At 36.7% G+C, this 21106-nt stretch overlaps 1 protein-coding gene across 2 annotated transcripts; it reads right to left on the reverse strand.

Annotated features, from left to right (window-relative positions):
* Nucleotides 1-397: 397 nt before the first annotated feature.
* On the reverse strand, nucleotides 398-5808 carry LOC111195092 (ubiquitin carboxyl-terminal hydrolase 37). Of its 2 annotated transcripts, none has more exons than XM_022681446.2 (16): nucleotides 5536-5808; nucleotides 5297-5349; nucleotides 4839-4932; nucleotides 4689-4747; nucleotides 4365-4592; nucleotides 4106-4207; nucleotides 3868-3999; nucleotides 3248-3371; nucleotides 2958-3100; nucleotides 2766-2865; nucleotides 2577-2659; nucleotides 2269-2379; nucleotides 2104-2174; nucleotides 1920-1966; nucleotides 1621-1687; nucleotides 398-1490 (listed from the first exon to the last, which is right to left on the reverse strand). In XM_022681446.2, exons 1-16 carry the CDS (start codon nucleotides 5569-5571, stop codon nucleotides 1348-1350), a joined length of 1593 nt encoding a protein of 530 aa, XP_022537167.2. In that variant the 5' UTR covers nucleotides 5572-5808; the 3' UTR covers nucleotides 398-1347. The 2 variants fall into 2 exon arrangements, with proteins under 2 accessions (XP_022537167.2, XP_022537178.2); XM_022681457.2 differs by having other exon boundaries at nucleotides 1920-1963; nucleotides 5536-5806.
* Between the last annotated feature and the right edge of the window lie 15298 nt (nucleotides 5809-21106).

Here is a 21106-nt window from a genome sequence, read left to right on the forward strand (position 1 = left end):
TGTTTATTTCCCTTTGGATACTGTTCTATAACTCTTCTAACATGTTTTCAACCCTAACATATTGTGTTATTACATGTCATAATTACAGCCGCACTGAATGCTCCACTATCAATAAATCTGCAGCAGAAGTCATATGGTGGTCCTTTAGCAGTGATAGACAGAGTACAAGGAGCCAGTTAAATTGTGCAGCAGCAGATGGGCTACATTTAACACTTAATTGTAAATCTGCAGCTATATGGTAACCGTTTCAGATGGAAGTGATGTAGTGTCAAATGGGATGTACTGTGTAGAAGCTCAGTGTTAAATGTTGCCACACATTAAGACTGAAAAACAAACTTCACTCCGTTTGGTGGACTAAATACCTAAAGGTAGATACAATACAGAAGACAGAAATCACTTCATTTAAGTGCTCTTTGCTGTTTAATTCTCTGCCACACACAGACCTTTATGTTTACAGTCTCCATCTCTGTCTGGCCCTGTAGTGAGCTCTCCAGAAGAAATATTAAAGAGGCAAATTACCCCTGGACCAACAAAGGGCTGTCACTATTACTCACTATTAACCTTAAATCTGTAAGTATGTAAGTACTGTAATCTAAGGCTTGTACAATAGGCACTAGGCATGAAGGATGCATCACTACAGATGTCTCTCTTCTTCCTCTGAATATCTAGTTAATATCTTCTAACCCCCTTTACCAGCTCAGGCTCCTTTCACACTAATTACTTTTCATTTATCATATCAAGAGCCAGTTTCCACTGTCAAAAATGAGGTGCCATGATTCCAATTTAAAGATGAATGGACCAATATAAGTCCTAAGTCCTTAAAACGGGCAAAAATGGACCTCTATTGAAAACTCTATTGAATTTTTCTGGACACCAATTATCTATTCATTGATAGCTAATAATATTTGCTCACAACTTACATGTTACATCAAAGAGGTCTATGAGATCATGAGCTCATCTGCCCTTTTCCTTTTGCCCAACTGGCATCACACTGCAACCCCAATCTGGACCATGCAGCTGGGCGATCTGCACAACCTTTCCACATTAATCCCACTAGCAAATGTGGTTATATATTAACTAATGACTAATTTAGGTATTTTATACTTAAGTAATAGTGACAGCCCTGGATCCAAGCCCCCAGTGAGCAAGCCTACAGCGACTGTGGAAAGGAAAAACTCCCTCTGTTCCAAAGGAAGAAAGAGGAAGAAACCTTTAGAGGACCCGAGACTCACTGGGGGAGCCAGTCCTCCTGTGGCTGGTGGAGTGCTCTGCAGGGCTCAGAGACAGAGAGTGTGTGTGCACAAGCCATGGAGATTTGGAGAAGAGGCCGTGCATTCCACACACTGCTTAGGATCTTTCATAAAACAGCACGTAAGCACTCCTCTGCCTCTGCTCCATAACTTCTGCTACTGATGTCAGGGTGACATATTCATCATCACAAGTCAGCCAGGAGGAATCGGACTGGATGAGGCAGTCGGTCAGATAATGTCCTGATGGAGAGAGAGAGATATTCACGAGAATCAGCAACAGATAATAGCTCATCAGATGATAGCATGTAATGCTATGTGCTAGTGTATACTGCACCAGACCTTTTTTATTAGCTTTTCAACATACACTTACCAGAATAAATGCTCGGCCCATCATGGTTTAGGACACTGATCAGTGAATATGTACACACTGATTCATCCTATAAAACAGAGACAACACTAATTATGCACAAATTATATGCGAAACAATAGTTTTCTGTCAATAGCCTCCTCATTTCTCTTTTTTCAGACCTTGGCCATGATCCCATCATTCTCTAACCCCTTCACTAGTGCATATCTTTACCATTAAACAGCCATTCTTTCTTTCTTTCTTTCTTTCTTTCTTTCTTTCTTTCTTTCTTTCTTTCTTTCTTTCCTCTATTTCTCTCTCACCTGTTCTGTTCTTGCTGTCTGTTCCTCCTCTCCCACACTGGCTTCTACTTTAAAAGAGAAGGCACAAAGGATGGATAGATCAGGAACTAGCTCTGATCTGAAACATCTGGAAATTCATCATCTGCATCTAAAGATGCATGTGTTTGGTATCCATATTTATCTAATGATTTAATACAAATATCACCTCCTGGGAGCCATGTTCGAGCCTGATGACTGGTAGATGTGGCCATGGTGTAGGTGTGTCCTCCAGAAATGCTATAAAATGCAAAAATAAAGTGTGTGATAGAAATTGATAGAAATGTTCATGCAGATCTGAGTAAAAGTGTGCGTATGTGTGTATGTTCTTTACCTCTGCACTGGTCGCGTCAGGTAAAACACAGGATCTATGTGGATCTTATTGTGCTTCTTCTTGGTGGAAGTTGCAGACAGCCGAAACCTTTTCAGCTGCAGAATCAGAACCCTGCAAAAAAGAGTACATTGTAGATTTGCCATCTAGTGTTGATCTGCTGAACTGTTATTCCGGTCTGTAATTCTGTGCTTGAGGTGAGCTGATGCTGAAATGCTGCTGATCACGGGCAGTAATGGTCAGTTTGATCAGTGGAGGTTTTTGTAGCTCTTTAAACACACACTATTTTCTTGATCTGGGTGTCAGCTTACCTGGGCATTGTGTGGAATGCCCACCTGCTACTGGCAGAGCTATATCCACACACACTACACCTGCACTGGATTTCTTCCTCGTCCTACATACACAAATATATACATACAAGCACACAGTCGTCACAGACACATTACATTACATACATCTTTCATAAAGTCTGAGTGTGTGCGTGTGTGCTTGTCACTTACGCTCAAATAGCAATTCAGGCAACTCTCAACTGAACTGGGATTTGCCAATGGTAGAGCCAGATGATTGAACTCCTCATACTTGCTTTTCTGAACTCCACAGCTACACAAACACACACATTTAGCATTGCTATAGAAACTTTACAGCGTAGATAACAATAATAATGATGTTTAATTGATGACAGCATCTCTTACAATCTACATGTAATAATGTTCCTAAGCTGAAAGCTGATGTTGGCTTTAATGGGGCATTCTGAAGCCATGCCTCCTGCCTGGTTCAGTGTTCGGCAAATCATTTGCATTTGGCTCAAACAATAAAACAGGAACTCATGGGCATCCTGAACACAGGAACACAAACACATGCACATAGAAACACACAGATACAAAAAGAGAAAATAGGCCAAAATGTTCTCACATCAGAATTGCAAGAAATACAGTAAACATGTTCTGTGCATCTCTGCATTTGCGTTTTCAATCTGTCATACATTCTGGGTGTGGATGGTGATATCCGGGTTTGTGGAAGCTGCTGCCATGATGAAGTTCGTGAGAAGAATACTCTTCCTCTTTTGGTCCGAGCTCTCGCTTATTGACCACAACTCAATGAAGCACCTGAAGAAGAGCATTTGTTTAAAGCAAAAGTATTAGAATCAGTCAAATCATCATTCATCATTATAACTCTGATTAGGATGACTGACCCTAGAGCAGCACTGTATGTTGGGTTTTAATTTTAATGTTAATATGTTAGTCAACGTTACACAAAACCTGCAAACTAATCTCCAAAACAGCAATTTTACAGGAGAGGGCAAACATCGTCTGAACTTTCAATGAAAGTAAATGTAAATTGAATTTATTTTATGTGATTTGAAGCAATTGTATTGGTCCATTCATCACTAAACTTCAAAAGCACAACTGACAGATTTTGATTTGGTCAAAAAGTGAAGAAAAAAAAAACATAACACTGATGAATGATATAATAATATATGAAACTGCTGCATATAATCAATTTACATAAAACACAGTTAACTGTTTGTATTCTACCTAAATAAAATAACAGTTTTCAACACAGGTGTATACACACCCGTTCCCTCTCTTTCTCTGTCTCTACCTGATCAGTTTGGCAGATGGATGGTCACACCAGTCACTCAGCTGGACGCAGAGCTGAGTGCAGAATCTCTCCATGCTAAACAGACACTGCAGACTTGAGTTTATATAGCAGGTGTTCCTGAAGTTTTTCAATCTGCACCACAAACACGCATAAAAATATCACATACATTTATCAATTAACATAATAGCAGAGTCCTCACAGGCTGTAAGACAATGAAACACACGCTTGTGTTACATACCCTCTGTCAATGTCTGCTGTTCGCCTCTCGGCGCTGGTCTTATCTCTCTCTTCTTGCCCCTCATAAAGCACACCTCCACACAGCATTTCAACCTTAGCAAAGCTATGAGAGTAATGGTGATAGAGAGAGAGAGAGATTGTGGGTATAGGATGTGGATCAGTTATAAATGTCCAAATATTAGTAATGGAGTTTAATTGGGTAAAGTTTTATTATTATTTGACGAAATGTTAGCTTGATTAGGATGATGAGGGCCACTTACTTGTCTGAGGAGGATGAGAACATCTTTTCTGTGATGTCTTCAGTGGGGCAGATAATAATGTCGTCCATAGTAGCTGAGGAAAAAAAACAGACCGAGTAATCTTCAGGTGTAATTGTGATTTCACTAACAACTTCAAATGACACTGAAGAATCTGAAAAATCTGAAGAAACTGAAGAATCTTTCAATGCCGTGGACATCTCATCAGCAGTGCAGTCTGGTTGTGTGTTCCTAAAAATCAGGAGGAGGACAAATAGATTAACAAACTCAGCCGTGCAGTGGTCTCTGGCAGACCACACAAAATCACACATTCAGATATTTATTTACCTTTCTGCATTGCTGACAGTCTCTGCTGCAGGACGACCTTTCCTCCTCCACTTCTTAAACTAATAATCACAGCATAAAATATTTGTGTAAACATTTTTATTAATGAACTTTGTAGTAGCTTCATTTTGGTATTTGAAAAGGTTGACTCACCAGCTTAAAACACCACGCAAAGCAGGAAACATCGCCATTAGAATAAGTAGAATCAGTATCCTGGCTGAGCTTGGTGTTTGCTGTGTTTTTGTTCCTTTAATAAATAACAGAATATACATACAAATGTGTGTTACTCTTTATAACAGGCAGATAACTTAAATTCACAGACTCAGATATTCTCAATTTGTATTTAGACCCTTTAACCCTCAACCCTAATGTAGCACACCTGAACAGGTAAAGAAGACATACACAAGCAGCTGAATAATAGTCACATGTATTTTTGATATATAAAGTCTACAGGAAGTTAGACCTCCTGCTCTTGAGCTTATGTCTACATTCTGATAGACAGTAAAGCATTTTATGTTGGGTTTCTAAAGATAAACATCACCCACACATTATTATTATTATTATTATTATTATTATTATTATTATTATTATGAATTATTATGAATACTTACCTTCCTGCAGCGTTGCTTTTATCACCATCATCTACAACAGGATGAACTTTAGTCTAAAGAAAACAGACAGACAGGATTAATTCTATGTAAACATCATTTAGTACTGTTTATAAAGAATTATAACTTGAAACATTTATTGGTATGATTTAAAATTCATATATTTAGCCATTAGTCTATTTTAGCATTAGCACAGTTTTTTCACATTAAAGCGTACCTTAGTCTAGTTAAAGTAGACTTACCCGCTTGAAAAAACGCTTCAAACGACGCATCTTCATATTGTGGCTGAAAATATCTCTAATAAATCTCTCAAAAAAAGCAAGAAAGCGCTTTAAAAATTAGTCTAGATAAGATACAACTGCAATAATCGCACAGAAAGTGTGAAACATGTCTGTAAACAACTTTCCTAAATGCACGATCTGGATGACGTTGCCTGTTGAAGGCTCTTTATTGCGTCATAATAGAATAAAGCGCGTGCTGGGTAGTTAGCATTCCACGTCGCCACGGCAACGCATCTCCACCACCTGTTACTTTACCATGTGTCTGTACTCCTATTAACTCATCTAAACCTCTCACTCTCAATATAAAACACACACACAAACACACACACGCACACACACACACACACACACACACACATACCAGTTCTTCAGGTCCACAGAAGCAGTTTCAACCCACAAATACCCAACTATATTAATACAGCAGCTAAATTACACTGATTCTCTCAATCTACACACACTCTAGCAGTAAAATCGTATGACTGATTGAATGTCCTTATTGAATAACAGCTGGACAAAAAGCTAGGTTAGGGTATTTATTTATTTATTAAACAGGAATGTAACTTGTATCTGGAAAATATTTAAGTCTGTTAATAGCTTTAGACAGTACTCAGCATTCAGCTTCTTAATTTTTACCACAGCAAATATTAGACTACTAAAAAGGCATTGCTACATTCATTTAAAAGAACAATAAACCACAGTTCTGTCCTGAATGCACACAAGAAAATCATAAACAGAAACATTTCAGCATGCAAAGAACTAGCTTAGCTAGAGTTAGCTAGGTTAACTAGCTTAGCTAGAGTTAGTTAGCTAGAGCTAACTAGCTTGTCTAGAGTTAGCTAGGTTAACTAGCTTAGCTAAGTGAACTAGCTTAGAGTTTACTAGCTTAGCTAGAGTTAGCTAGGTTAATTAGCATAGTTAGAGTTAGCTAAGTTAACTAGCTTAGCTAGAGTTAACTAGCTTAATTAGCGTAGTTAGAGTTATCTAAGTTAACTAGCTTAGCTAGAGTTAACTATCTTAGGGTTTACTAGCTTAGCTAGAGTTAACTAGGTTAATTAGCTCAGCTAAAGTTCGATAGTGTTCATTAGCTTAGCTAGAGTTAGCTAGAGTTAATTAGCTTAGAGTAAGTTAGAGTTAATTAGCTTAGTTAGAGTTAGCTAGGTTAATTAGCTTAGCTAGAGTAAGCTAGGTTAATTAGCTTAGCTAGAGTGGGCTAGAGTCAATTAGATTAGCTAGAGTTAGCTAGGTTAATTAGCTTAGCTAGAGTGGGCTAGAGTTAATTAGCTTAGCTAGAGTTAGCTAGGTTAATTAACTTAGCTAGAGTAAGCTAGAGTTACCTAGCTTAGCTCGGGTTAATTAGCTTAGCTAGAGTTAATTAGCTTAGCTAGAGTCAGCTAGGTTCATTAGCTTAGCTAGATTGAGCTAGAGTTAGCTATCTTAACTAGAGTTAGCTAGGTTAATTAGCTTAGCTAGAGTGAGCTAGAGTTAACTATCTTAACTAGAGTTAGCTAGGTTAATTAGCTTATCTAGAGTGAGCTGGAGTTAATTAGCTTAGCTAGAGTTAGCTAGGTTAATTAGCTTATCTAGAGTGAGCTGGAGTTAATTAGCTTAGCTAGAGTTAGCTAGGTTAATTAGCTTATCTAGAGTGAGCTAGAGTTAATTAGCTTAGCTAGAGTTAGCTAGGTTAATTAGCTTAGCTAGAGTGAGCTAGAGTTAACTATCTTAGCTAGAGTTTATTAGCTTAGCCAGATTTAGCTAGGTTAGCTATCTTAGCTAGAGTTAGTTTTAATGTTTATTATTATTTCCAGCGATTCTCTAATTCAGTGAGTGCTGTAGTGCAGTTTACTTAGTGTTTATGTAGCAGAGCTAATACCACAGAACGGTGTCAGGGAGCCAATAAATGCCCAGTTGCCGAGTTCATTATTAAACTACTATAATAAATTGAAAGAATAAAACTTTCCATGTCATGTTTCACTCTTGCTACCAGTTACTATATTTTCACAGAAATTGACTGTCTGAGCACATGATACATAGGAGGAAAATCATGACAATTTTTAGGGATGCCCAAACTTTTTCAACTTTATATATCATTCTGTCTCCATGACAATACATTATATCTGATTTTTTAATAATAGAAAATTTACTATTAGGAAAGACAGTGTCTTGTTTAAAGAATGAACATGAATGAAATTTTTGACAAATATTATATTTATTTATTATAGTTTATAATAGAAGCTACCCTACCTTCAGCTTCACCCATAATGTTTCGCAAATTTACAGTAACATACTATTTTCATGTTTTACAGTAAGAATGTGTTCATTATACAGTATCAGTGCTGTGAAAACTCCAGATTTTTAAATGGTAAATTTAATTTATGTCATCTGCTGTTCAATGGATTCAACCTGGCTCTCCTCACATCCGTCACTAGATGTCAGTACAAGACTGATTTCTTTATGGGACCACATTCCCAGCATCACTGACCTCTTAACTGATCAATACAGTGACAAAAGTAAACCTTTAACACTATGAGTCTGTGCAACTCTGCCCGTTATTTCCCCATGGGCTGTGTATCATCAATATCTTCAAACATTGCTAAAACAAAGAATGGCTTGGTGAGATATATTGATATCTGTGTATTCTCTAAAGTACTTATAGGAACAGCCAATTGACTGGAGTTCTGTTATTACTTTTATTGATCTAGTGCCAGAAGCTTGTATCTGGTCATACAAGTACATCTTGTCAAAAACTAGAACACCAGTGACAGAAATATATCTTATAAATTCGCAGCACCATTAGCTATCTTAAGGATTTTATGTGGGTTTTTTTAGGTAAAAAAAAAACATTAATAAGGAATTCTCCAGTGAAATAGGTCCTCATATCTAAGCACAGTGATTTCAGTGAGTTTACTTTCATTTACTGAAGGAACAAAAAATGCACTCAAATGACTCACATACACATAATAAAATGGCACACTTGTAATAAAACTCAGTAGGCAGTTGCTGAAGCCCGCTAAACCATTTGGCTCTATCATGAGCCAGTTTGAGTCAATTTTCTGTTCCTCTTTAAATACAGGCACTTTATTTTCAATGGGGATCTCAATATTGTGACAGATTGAGATATAGATTGTGATTGAAAAATGTGAAAGTATTACTTTAAATGGGTCTTAGACATGCATTTTGAATGCATTACATTTTTTGTACTTGCCATTTAATCAAAGCTAATTACTGGTGACCTGCCTCAAATGAATTATATTGATCATTTCTGAGAAGCAAAAGGAAAAAAATGTAACCACTGTTTATTTGACATATTTGACAGCAGACTCCACCGTGCTGTCAAATATGACTGCCTGGCTATAAATTGTAGGGTGGGAAAATAAGTACCTTAATCAAGAAACTGGAGGCAGGTTAAAAAAGCACATTGTCTCTTAAAAATCATTACGTGTGGTTTTAGACATAGCCTGAAGAAAAAAATGTGGCCGTTGCTAATCTTGGGGTCTACGAATTGACATACATTTCCCTTGTTTTTATTTGTTTGTCATGTTCTGCTTGAATAGGACCTCCCTTAGGCTCTTGGTTTTGTGTGAAGACACAGAGCACATAAAAAAGATTGGGAATAATTGTGTACCATTATGTTCAAAACCATTATAATTGCAGATAAATTTTTGAACAAGACCAGTTTTATGTGCATCTTAAAAGATCTGCGTCAGTGGCAAGGAAAAACTCCCTCAGACAGAAGTAAGAAACCTACAGAGGGACCAAGACTCAAAACAAGAACCCATTCTATCGGGTCAACACTGGTTGAATAACTACTTGTTCTGGAACTATCTAAAATAATGAACACATCCTATATATAAACTTACAGAACATATTCACATGTTCAATGTGTGGTCTAATAAACAACTATTGATATCACAACTGATTTCGATCTTTTGAACCTTAAGCTGAACCTACGTATATTCAGGATGTTGTTTCACCGACGCACTGACACAGATGCCATGTAGATCAGTGCATTTTAATTAGAGAGTGCCGCTGGCTCCCATTTCACAGTCCTGGCATGTGTACTGTGGGAGAGTGTGCTGTGTGCTGGAGTGGGTGCAGGGGGTCCCCTGCAGTTCCCTGGAAGTCCTTTATAAAGGCCAGGAATAGACTGGCTCCTCTTTGACTCTCTATAGACTTTCTGTTGCAGAAAAGGTGACCCAGCAGGCACACACAGACACTGTGAAGCAGCTGAAGTTTTAGAGTTTGTTAGGATGATAAGAATACATCATGATATGCATGATGATAATAATGATGAGTTGCTAGCAAGATCATTTGGGTAAGTAAGAAAAGCAATCTGTAATAACAATGCCAACAACAGCAGTTTAAATCATTAATCATAAAATAAAAAATGTATGGTAAGTAACTATTGAGAAATCAATCATGTTCAAACTATAAATATTATATAAACATTATAAAAAGCTCACAAAGAAAAATGCATCTCAAATGCAGAGTAAGTTTCTTAGACAAAGGATGCTGACCCGCTTCCTCAGAAAAAAGTAAATAATAGAAATACAAATATAACAATAATACAAGGCCAGATAACAAGGTCATTTTGATTCCATTCAGTTTCTAATCTGACCCTAACCATAGGAGCTAAATGCTCAGTTGCATACCCTTAGGCAATGGGTGGACTTTTAATTCACTGAGTTACTAATTATACTATGGAGTTTAATTTTATTATGGTATGTTGCTGACTATAGTATAATTCAAGTAGTTTCACTGGCAAAACTGCATATAAACAGAGCATACAGAGGATTAAAATGGAAAAAATCTCTGAACCAAAGCTGCAGCAAATAAACATTAAAAGATAGAAGGCTGCTGCACAGAACATTTTCCAGTGTTAAATTAACACTGTTATTGTTAAATTAACATTGTTAGAATTAAAATGTAACATTCAGAGGTTTGCGCTGACAAATGATGTGCTAATAGCTTTGACTTTTGAGACCAAAGGGATCCAAAATAGTCTAATAATCTAACAAACTTCAAGAGTGATGCTGTATCTAATTTCCACTTTTTTTATATTATTTTATATCAAATTTTTTCCTATTTTTTCCCGGATTTACACTTACACTTACAATTACCCAACCCACTCTTTAGGAATCCCCCTATCACTAGTGATGCCCCAACACCAGGAGGGTGAAGATTAGCACAAGATCCTCTGATACATGTGAAGTCAGACACTGCCTCTTATTGAACTGCTGCTGTTGCAGCGGACTCAGTTCTGATACATCAGCTCACAGGCACCTTGTGCTGAGAGACATCACCCTAGGAGTGGCTCGTGGAGAAAGAGCGCCATCTACCCACCCAGACAGAGCAAGGCCAATTGTGCTCTCTCAGGGCTCCGGCAGCTGCTGCAAGCTACATGACCAGGATTCGAACTGGCGATCTCCTGATCTTAGTGGCATCGCTTAGCCCGCTGGACCATTCAGAGCCCTGTTTCATATTCTTTATTATATTTAGATACTAGATAAGAAACATGCAGAAAAAAGTCCAACATGCATGAATTTTGTAAATAGGTTGTTGAAATGACAATAAAAATATGCTGTGTGCTAGTTTTTATTTAAAAACAAGTTAAAACGTTTCTGAATGGAACGTTTTTTAAACAAATAATTAATTAAAAAGCTATTAATAAAGCTACACACAACCCATATTTAATCATTCTTGGCGCCTTAATTTTGAAAGAGAATCTTTTTCCTAAAGACAGTCATATAATAATAATCAGTATAAGTAGCTCCCTGTTCACATTTTAGGGCACTATTGAGTACACTGGGCATGTTTTCTCTGAGTGTCCAAAGCATAAATCGGAATTTAAATGTGTTTTTTAGGGGACCATAATCTCCCATAATGCACTTGTAATATTAGTGAAAAGCATAGCTCACTACATGTGTTGAATGTGGATTAAAATGCTTTGTGAGTCTAGTTACTAAGCAACAGACAGTTGAACAAATGACGATGTTTGACCATATAAGCCAGTGATAGTTTGGAGCTACTGGATTTTACATTTTTACATTTCACACTGATTTTCCCATGTGGTTTGTTAATGGTAGGCGTATGTGTGTAAACCACATAACAGTTGTGTTTTTTGTGCTCTTTAGTAAAGAAAACAATTCCTCTATTACACCAACCAACCATAACATTATGACCCCATCCTTGTTTTTGATGGTGTGTGTTGTGCTGGTATAAGTGGATCAGACACATTTATCTATTTATTATATTTAAAATACTACACAGAGATCATATTTTCCTTTAATCACTTTTTATTTTCACTGTCTATTTCCTGTTCTGCATGTGTCCAAAGTGGACGAATTTAGTGAAAATTTGCATTTGATGAAAACATGGTTGACCTAGAGTTGCATGCATGCTGAATTGTTTATGGTGATCTTGTTTTGTTCAAACATATATTTTGATTTTCTAAAATTATTTTAATTACTGTGATATTTAACCATGAGAGGGTGGACAGTTTATACTCACAGCTAAATGCCTAAAAAATTAGGCAATATGTGAAATATCAAGGGAAAATTATGCAACATTACGTTTTCAGTTCCCTGAAATAAAGTGAAGGTTTTAATGTCACTGATGTTAAGAATGGCTTTCTTTAAAGGCTAAATGAATAATTAAAATGTTTTTTAATGCTCAAAAAGGTAAGAAAATATAGTGTTGTAAAAAGCTTGTGTTATTTAACCAATTAAAATAATTATTTAACTTAGCAAGGCAGCACTGCAGAAATGGCAAAAAAAAAAAACTCACAAAAAAACATCCTCCACTTTAATGTAAGGTTTTCATCACATTTGTAATTGTCTGTTCATTTAGAGTAAATTCGAAAAATGTGTCTTTTTTTTAGATTTCTGTTGTTAAATGTAAGTGTGCATTGTAATAATATACTTTATTCTAATATTTGAATCAAATCACTTCCGTGCTGCTTACTCTTCTGATATTTTCATATCTGAATACAGATTAATGTATATGTCTATGGTTATGTTTTATCATATTCTGCCTGAGAAATGAAAGAGATTCATAGAAGACAGATTCGTATGGTCATCGTGTCACAGCTGCGTAAAAGCTTACAGTAGAATCTAAAGGATAAAGCTCAAAATGAAGGAAAGGAAAACATGGTAAAAAAAAATTGGAGTGACATTTAACTTCAATCTCTATCTCTTAATTAATTCAGGGATCAGACTTTGCGCATTAGTTTGCAGGGATGGTTGTTGGGACCAATTTGGCAGTACAGGTGGCTCCTCTCAAGATAAGAGTTCAAAGGGCCGCTCACCTATCGATCCAGCCTTCATTTCACAAACAGGCAGATAACTGAGGGTCACAGAGACGCTCTTGCCGCCAGTCAGTTCTGGCAGTGCCCCACCCCCCCTCCAGTTCCCCGGTCGATGATGAAAAACATCAGGAAATTCATTTACGCCCCGATAGCTGTAAAAGCTCTCATCAAAGCCATCTTTGATGTTGAAATTGAAATGAACTGGATCAGCAGGAGAGCAGTACCTGTACGCCAAGAGACGGTTTCATTCATGCTGGTCATTTTCGCTGTTTCTCCTATGTGGAGAGCCGCCTGGCCGGTAGATGGAGCAATGAGGAAGATAGAGAGGCAGGCACTAGTATTTCAACTCTGTTTACATTGCAGACTTGCCACAAATCGTATTTGATCTGATAAAAAAAAAAATCAGTATCCAGTTTCCCAAAAACATCTTAACATTAAGAACATCTTAACACGGAGAGAGTGTGTGAGATTGCTCTGTGTGAAGCTTGCTCGTCCATCTAAGAATAATCTTAGTGCTAGAAGCCTTTTGGGGAAACTCAGACCAGATTTTTTCAGAGTTGTGTGAACAGAAATATCTTAAACCAATTTAATTTTTGGTCCTGGTAATGGGTGCACTTTCACGCTTACCAAACCTGAACTGACTTTTTTTACTGGTTTATCCAATATCCATCCAATATGCATGACTGGTTTACCCAAACCCTCTTTTTATCTGCTTCTTCCTGGTCACCGTGGCAGTGGGTCTGAATCATTTAATTTTTCAAAAAATCATAGACTACTATCTGCAGTTAACATTTATGGATGATGAACAGAGACATGACCAGACGCTGCAAGATGCAAACCACTCTGCAGTACTCAGAAAAGCATTAATAATTCTTGGAAAAGACAAGACAAGACAACCATATATACGTACCTCACTAGAGCATCTGTTGGGCACAGGTAGAATTTGGCCTTCGCCTTTAATCCATCTGTGCAGTGAACACATATATACACACCAGTAAGCTGACGTGCCCGAAGCAGTGGGCAGCCATTGCTGTGGTAACCAGGGAGTAGGTCTTGTGGAATGATGACATCGAGATTAAGAGAAAACTTGTGGACCGTCCACGATCCAAAGCATACCACCTCGTCTGTGAAACATGGTGGTGGGGTTGGGCACAATTAGTTACTGTATTGTAACTGCTGAAGGCAGCCATGCAGTAATTTTAGGGTTTACAAGAAGATCGTATCTGCTCAAGCAGGATAATGATCCCAAAGAAACTTCTAAGCCTGTAAAAACGTTAAACCTCTTGTTAGTCGCCCAACTGAAATTAAAATTGAGCATAAGTTCCTTATCCTGAAGAGAATATAATAAGTCAGGTCCTTAAAAACAAGCAAGAGCTGAAGAATGCTGCATTAGAGGCTTGGCAAAGCATCACCAGAGTTGATACTAAACACCATGTTGTGATTTCAACATGGTGAACAGTGATTATGCATTTTAGAGTATTGTTGTTTGAACTGCATTGTTTTTTTTCTGTTCATCAGCTATACTTTAGTTGAACAAATCATACCCTAGTCATTTTCTGATATGTAAATGCTGACAGCCAGCCAGATTTGAGCAATATCAGCTTTGCTACTTGTCTCCTTCTACAGTTTCTTTCCTTCTGCACTACATGAAAGATACTCTTTAGATACTTCTGGTATGGTGAACAGCTCACTTTTGTACGGTGGCTGAGAAAGCCCAACGCAGTGCAAATTGAAAAGCGCTGCAAAAGCACAAAACACATCCATCAAAATTACAACACAGGCGCTGCAAAAAGAAAAACGCGCTGCAAAAAGGAAAACGCGCTGCAAATAGAAAAACGCGCTGCAAATAGAACCACAACACAACGGAAGTGAGTCACAACACAACGGAATTTTCCCGGGGGACCTTAAAAGATGCTGTACCAGCTAAGCTGCGTCTTCAGTAACGTCTCGGACTTCACTATGTGTACAAAGGACAATACGTGGCAAACAAGGCGTTTTGTGAAGCAGAACTTTTAATAATATGCACACAACCGTGGTAATCACAGGTAATAAACATTACTTACTTTTCAGAAGCTTGTTTGCCACTTATTGTCCTTTGTATACAGCTGGTACAGCATCTTTTAAGGTCCCCCGGGAAAATTCCGTTGTGACTCACTTCCGTTGTGTTGTGGTTCTATTTGCAGCGCGTTTTTCTATTTGCAGCGCGTTTTTCTTTTTGCAGCGCGTTTTTCTATTTGCTGCGCCTGTGTTGTAATTTTGATGGATGTGTTTTGTGCTTTTGCAGCGCTTTTCAATTTGCACTGCGTTGGGCTTTCTCGGCCACCGTACTTTTGTAGGCTATAAACCCTGAGAGAAATTACAACCCCAAATCAAGAAAAGCTGGGACAGTATAAACACCAATAAAGGCAAAACACAATGTTTCACACAATGACACATGACATATTCTTTGACTTATTTTATTGCAGACAGTATGAACCCACAATAGTTAATGTTTTATCTGCTCGACTTCATTTCATTTGTTAATGAACACCAATGCCTGTATTTCAAAAACTTTTAAAGCTGGGACAGTAAAACGTTTTACTACTTTGTAATGGTGCAATTCCTTCTCACGACACATTTAAAAGACATTTAGGCACTAAGGATAACAATCCAATAAGTGTTTCAGGTGTTTTTTTCTCCCATTCAGTCATGGCGTCAAACATATAATGAACTGTATAGTTCATTTAATGGTAAAATCAATGCAGTTGAATTGCCATTTTAATGGCTATTTGACTGTAATTTAAAATGGTCAAATTAGAATTTTTGTAACATTCAATTTCACCTATACATGTGCATTTTACTGTTTCCATCCATTCACTGTGTTACTGCTACAGTAATGGACCGTTCCTCAGGTACGATGTTTTCACGTGATGTTATTGATTCTGAAACCGTGCAGGTCATTTCAAAGCAGCAGCCTGTTCACACTCATGGCCGATGTGCTTCACTGACCAACCTGAACATGAGCCATCAGTGCAGAAAGATTTGAGCAAGAAATCGTAATTGAGAGATAAAGCATGTAATGTGAACAAAGCCTTTGTTTACTCGTGTCCCAGCGGGTGCAGCAGCAAGAGTCCCTAAGTGCTTCTCTTTTCACCTCAGGCAGGCCGGTACGCCTCAGTTGAGAGTTTTCAATCTTCTGTGTCACGATAATCATGTTGTGTTTCTGTATGTGTGAGTCCAGACGTTAGAAGTGTGAAAAGGGTTCCATGGTCTCCTGATAAAGCAGGCGGGACAGGGAGAAAAAAGATCTCTGTGTGATGAGCAGTCAGGAGTCAGCGGTGGTTGCTGGACTGTTTTTTCTTTTACATAAAGTTCAGAGCTTTTTAATACCTTCCCAACAATGATAGAAAACAAGAATCTTGCACTGACCACCGATCAGTTTCTAAACAGCCTGTGCTGTTGCAAAATTCAGTTTGTACTCTGTAAAGCTCTGCTACAGGTGTATTGATACACATCATGCTGTAAAAGTATTGCATGACCATGAACGCCGCTGTGTGTCTACATCAGAATGACCACATCAGAGCATACACATTACATCACTCTCTTTGCATTGCATTATAGAACAAACTCAAATCTGAGAAGCTTTCTGGATAATATTCAGTGAACCTTGTAAAAGAAATAAAGCTTAGAGACTGTTTGCTTTATGATTAAATATGATGTTTATGATATGATATAATATATGATGTTTGTTCTGATGGCACCCAGGCATTTCTGTGGACCATTTAAAGCAACATTATTTAGAATTGTACATGAAAATTAATCTTTTAAAATCATCTTGATGCTCCACTAATCTGTAATAATGTGTTTTTTACACAGTGTTTAACATCAAAACACGCCAGCATAACATCTTGCCTGTTCATATTTTTTATGAATAGTTAAGAATATAAGAATTGTGAATGTAGTGAAACATACAGCTCTGGAAAGAAAATAAGAGATCACTTAAAAATGATGAGTTTCTTTGATTTTACCAAATTGAAAACTACCAAATTGAGGAAGATGAATAATATTAAAGCTATCAAACCAAGCTGAACTGCTTGAATTTTTTGCACCAGGAGTAAAGGCATAAAGTTATCCAAAAGCAGTGTGTAAGACTGGTGGAGGAGAACATGCCAGGATGCATAAAACTGTGGTTAAAAAATCCAACAAATATTGATTTCTGACCTCTTAAAACTTTATGAATATGAACTTGTTTTCTTTGCATTATTTGAGGTCTGAAAGCTCTGCATATTTTTTGTTATTTTAGGCATTTCTCATTTTCTGCAAATAATTGCTATATATGACAATATTTCAATTTGGAATTTGGGAGAAATGTTGTCAGTAGTTTATAGAATAAAACAACAATGTTCATTTTACTCAAACATATACCTATAAATAGCAAAATCAGAGAAACTGATTCAGAAACTGAAGTGGCTGTATACGTAATATTGTTGCTGCTGCACACTACTCACTTTAAAAGACTCAGAGTGGCTAATAGTTACTGGCTACTTTGCACCCTCCACTAGACCGATTATTTCACATAAAGTCTATTTCATATACAGCCTAGGAGTGATTGTTTACAATATTGCACTTTGAAAACCTCTGCATTGAACCATTTGCATATATTGTTTCCAACCTTGTATTTACTATATATTATTTACATGTTTATATTTGCATTATTTTACATATTGTATTACTAAGGAGAGAAAGCTGGATCTTGTTGTACTCGAACAATGACAATTTATTTGTATAGTGTATAGTATTTTTGCTTCTCCAGGCTTGGTATTTTGATAACTGGACAGTAATACTCATTATGCAAAATCCTTTTATATTATTCTAACACCTAAATCCGATGGGTCTGTATCTCTCAGCATGTCCAAAAATGTATGTGCAAACCATGAATCACATTTCTTAACTGTAAGGGAGCTCAGGAGCAAGAAATAGCAATTCTTACATAATGCTGCTTTAAGTGCTTTAATTTGAGAGATAGAGTTGCTGTGGCTCATCCCACAGATGAATGGCAAACGTGTACACAGCCCCGCTTCCAAGAAATGTAAACGAAAAAATAGAACTCAATTGATAATGTGAATTTTAATTAATTGCTTTAAGGTTCAGTTCCATTATTGACAGAAACGAATAACTATGATGCCAAACTCTGCTTTGAATGTTTTGCAACATTTTTGGCCAATTTTTGTGATGCGAAAAATGTTTTTTCCCTCTTTGTGTCGTTTGTGCACAGAGAATTGTGGGTAAAAGTGTGCTTGGAGGGATACATCAGTTGTGTCCTAATGTTGTGGGTGTATATAAAGGTTCCTTGCTTTGAAACAGTAACAGTATGAACTCTAAGCAGAGAACTGCAACATTATCAATGCAAACATCATAATGTAATCATCTATTTATAGTAATTAAATCAGTTATGTTCAATTAAAACGGAATTTAAAAAAAAGTAAAAAAAAGGAATTTAAAAAAGTACTGGGTTGGCTGTACACTGTAATCTTACAGGAAAATTGTGATTGCAAAAAGTTTCAGACTCAACTTTTAGTTCTTTTTTTTTTTTTTTTTTTTTACTGTGTGTGTGTGTGTGTGTGTGTGTGTGTGTGTTTGTGTAATGTTCTCTCTCTATGGGCACTCTCCCCAGTTGCAGTCATTAACAGAGACAGATACCTGTAATGGGCCAGACAAATGGATACTGATGTGTCGCTAAACAGAAAAGTACATCAGTGCATTCAGCATTCCCAGAGCTGTGTGGAACCTGAACCATCAAACACTGTCCCCTCTACCCCGCCCCCAAATCATCCTGCAAACCAAACTAAGCCATGTGTTCACTCTTTTAGAAGGTATTTATGAAGTACAGGAAACTCTTCTGCTGCTCACAGGATTGAAAGAAAGAAAAATTATAACAACCACATGGATTATACTGTTCTACTGTGCAGCAACACCTCTATTCACCTGTATGACCTTCATGAAAGAATAAACAAAAGGAAATCTTTCCTACATTCTTAACATAACATTTAGTATCAGAAGTTTTCAATGGAACATTCGAACAACACTGATACAATTTGGAAACTAATTGTGTGAACACGATGAAGTAAAAAAACAAACAATTTGATTAAAGATATATTTGGAGAAGAGAGGGTACAGTATTTCATTAAAAGAACACATCTTTGATCTCATTTTTCCAATTCATTGCTTTATTTACATAGAATTTTATTACAAGCTGTTACAAGTTTACAAGATGTTAATATTGCATTTTTTATTACAAGCTATTTTTTTACAGCTTACAAATTACAATAAGATCTTCTGAGAACAACCCTTTTTAAACAATTTCAATCATTTAATTATAAATTATTTATATTTTGGTCTTATGCACTAAGATTCAATTAAATACCAGTAAATAGTAAAAAAACAAAACAAGTTTTACTAAGGGTCATACTTCTGACCCCACTGTTATATAATTCATGTCTGATTAGGATTATGTGTGCAGAAAAATAAACAAGCCTATCCAGGTTACCCTTAAATGAAACACCATTTAATATATCAACATTTTTTTTTCCCTTTTGGGAAAATGATAAGGTTGGTATGACAGTGTATAATGAGTCCTCTAAATACATAAGGAATACCTGTAGTTTGTTTCTCTGGTCTGAATCAGCTGATGAGTTACTTTACTTAAAGCATTTCCCCCATCGGTTTGGTTTGTTTTCACACAGGTGCAAACCTAAATGCACACCAAAATAAGCCCCCAAAAAAACATGCGAGCACACTGTTTCCTCCGATCAATCAGAGCTGTCTGTGGCAGGAGCAAGAAAGTAAATATAGCAAGAGGGTCCTGTGTTTCAGACATTATTTTTAAGATTAACATGGAACAGCAGCAGAACTGGCCTTATTTAGGAACTGTAGTAGTTTTCTGGCTAATATATCAGGTTAAACTACACCTGAACAGCTGTTTCACTCAAATAAAAGGAGTATATATATGATAGTCTATACTGTAGCAAACATGTTGTTCCCATAACTAAGTGAATTATATGGAATGCATTTAAATGTTGTATTCCTTACATAGGTGTTTTTAGTTAGCTGATTTTTGGTAAATGCAACCTTTAACATTTTTCTTGGGTTTTAGTGTTAAACCATGGCATCTACTTTCAATTATAACTTTAGAGGATAAAATCAGTGCAGACTAAAGCCTGTGTCCTCCCTGCTGAACACTTGCTTTAGAATTCATTAGAATTTATAAACAGGGATGAACTGTACTTCTTTAAAGAAGGAGGCAGGAAGGCAGGTGCTGGCTGTGTGTTCTCGGTCACTGGTGGGGGTCTTCTGTCCCAAGGTCTAAAGTTAAAGTGATGACTCATGGAGTAAAGGTTTAAACACAGCTCCACAGGCCCATTTTACTGACTTTACCACTGACCTCACCTGAGTTTAGTCTACTGCACTGTTAGCCCTTTTAACAGGGCAGAAGCCCTTATGTATCAATCATTAAGCTAATGCAAGGTGATGCTCATCATGTCGCACACTATATATTCTCTTTCATGTTGTGTTAGAGCCACAAAAACACTGCTCTTCTTAAAAGTGAATTAGATACATTACAATATAAAAGTAAAAGTGATTTGGGGAAAATGTATATAAGATCAGAGATAATTTTTCATGATTTTAACATGTTAACATTAAATAGGTTGCTTTGTTTGCTGTAGTTCAGCAGAATGTATAGATTTATTTATTTATTAGAAAACACCACACACACTTCCAGGAGCAATCTGCTACGGTGTGCATAGTGCGAGGTCAGTGTGTTGTTGGGAAAGTCTGCTGAAAACTGAACCCATATTTTAGCTGGATATTACGTAAAAAACAAAATATATATATATATTTTTTCACTTTACTAAAACATAAGCATTGTTGTTTGGGCATCATTGTACTGCTGCTCTAAAACATCTTCATTTTGTTCGTATTTCACCCCCATGAAATTTCTTTTTGCACAATTTTACCACTGGTGTTCTATTCCTTACATTAAATACAATTCTTAGGCAGCGCTGCAGGAAAGTTTAATAATAATACAAAAGAAATACTGATGTATATGATTGCATATAGCTCTAACACACATGCTTTTTTTGTGCAAATAGATTTGAAAGGCAGATCAGATTTACCTGACAGTCGGTTTAACATAAGTTTCAACAGAAGAGGACTTAATAAGATATAAATAATAAATAAAACCTTGAAATA

This window comes from Astyanax mexicanus, chromosome 1 (assembly GCF_023375975.1).
Source record: "Astyanax mexicanus isolate ESR-SI-001 chromosome 1, AstMex3_surface, whole genome shotgun sequence".
Lineage (NCBI taxonomy): Eukaryota > Metazoa > Chordata > Actinopteri > Characiformes > Acestrorhamphidae > Astyanax > Astyanax mexicanus.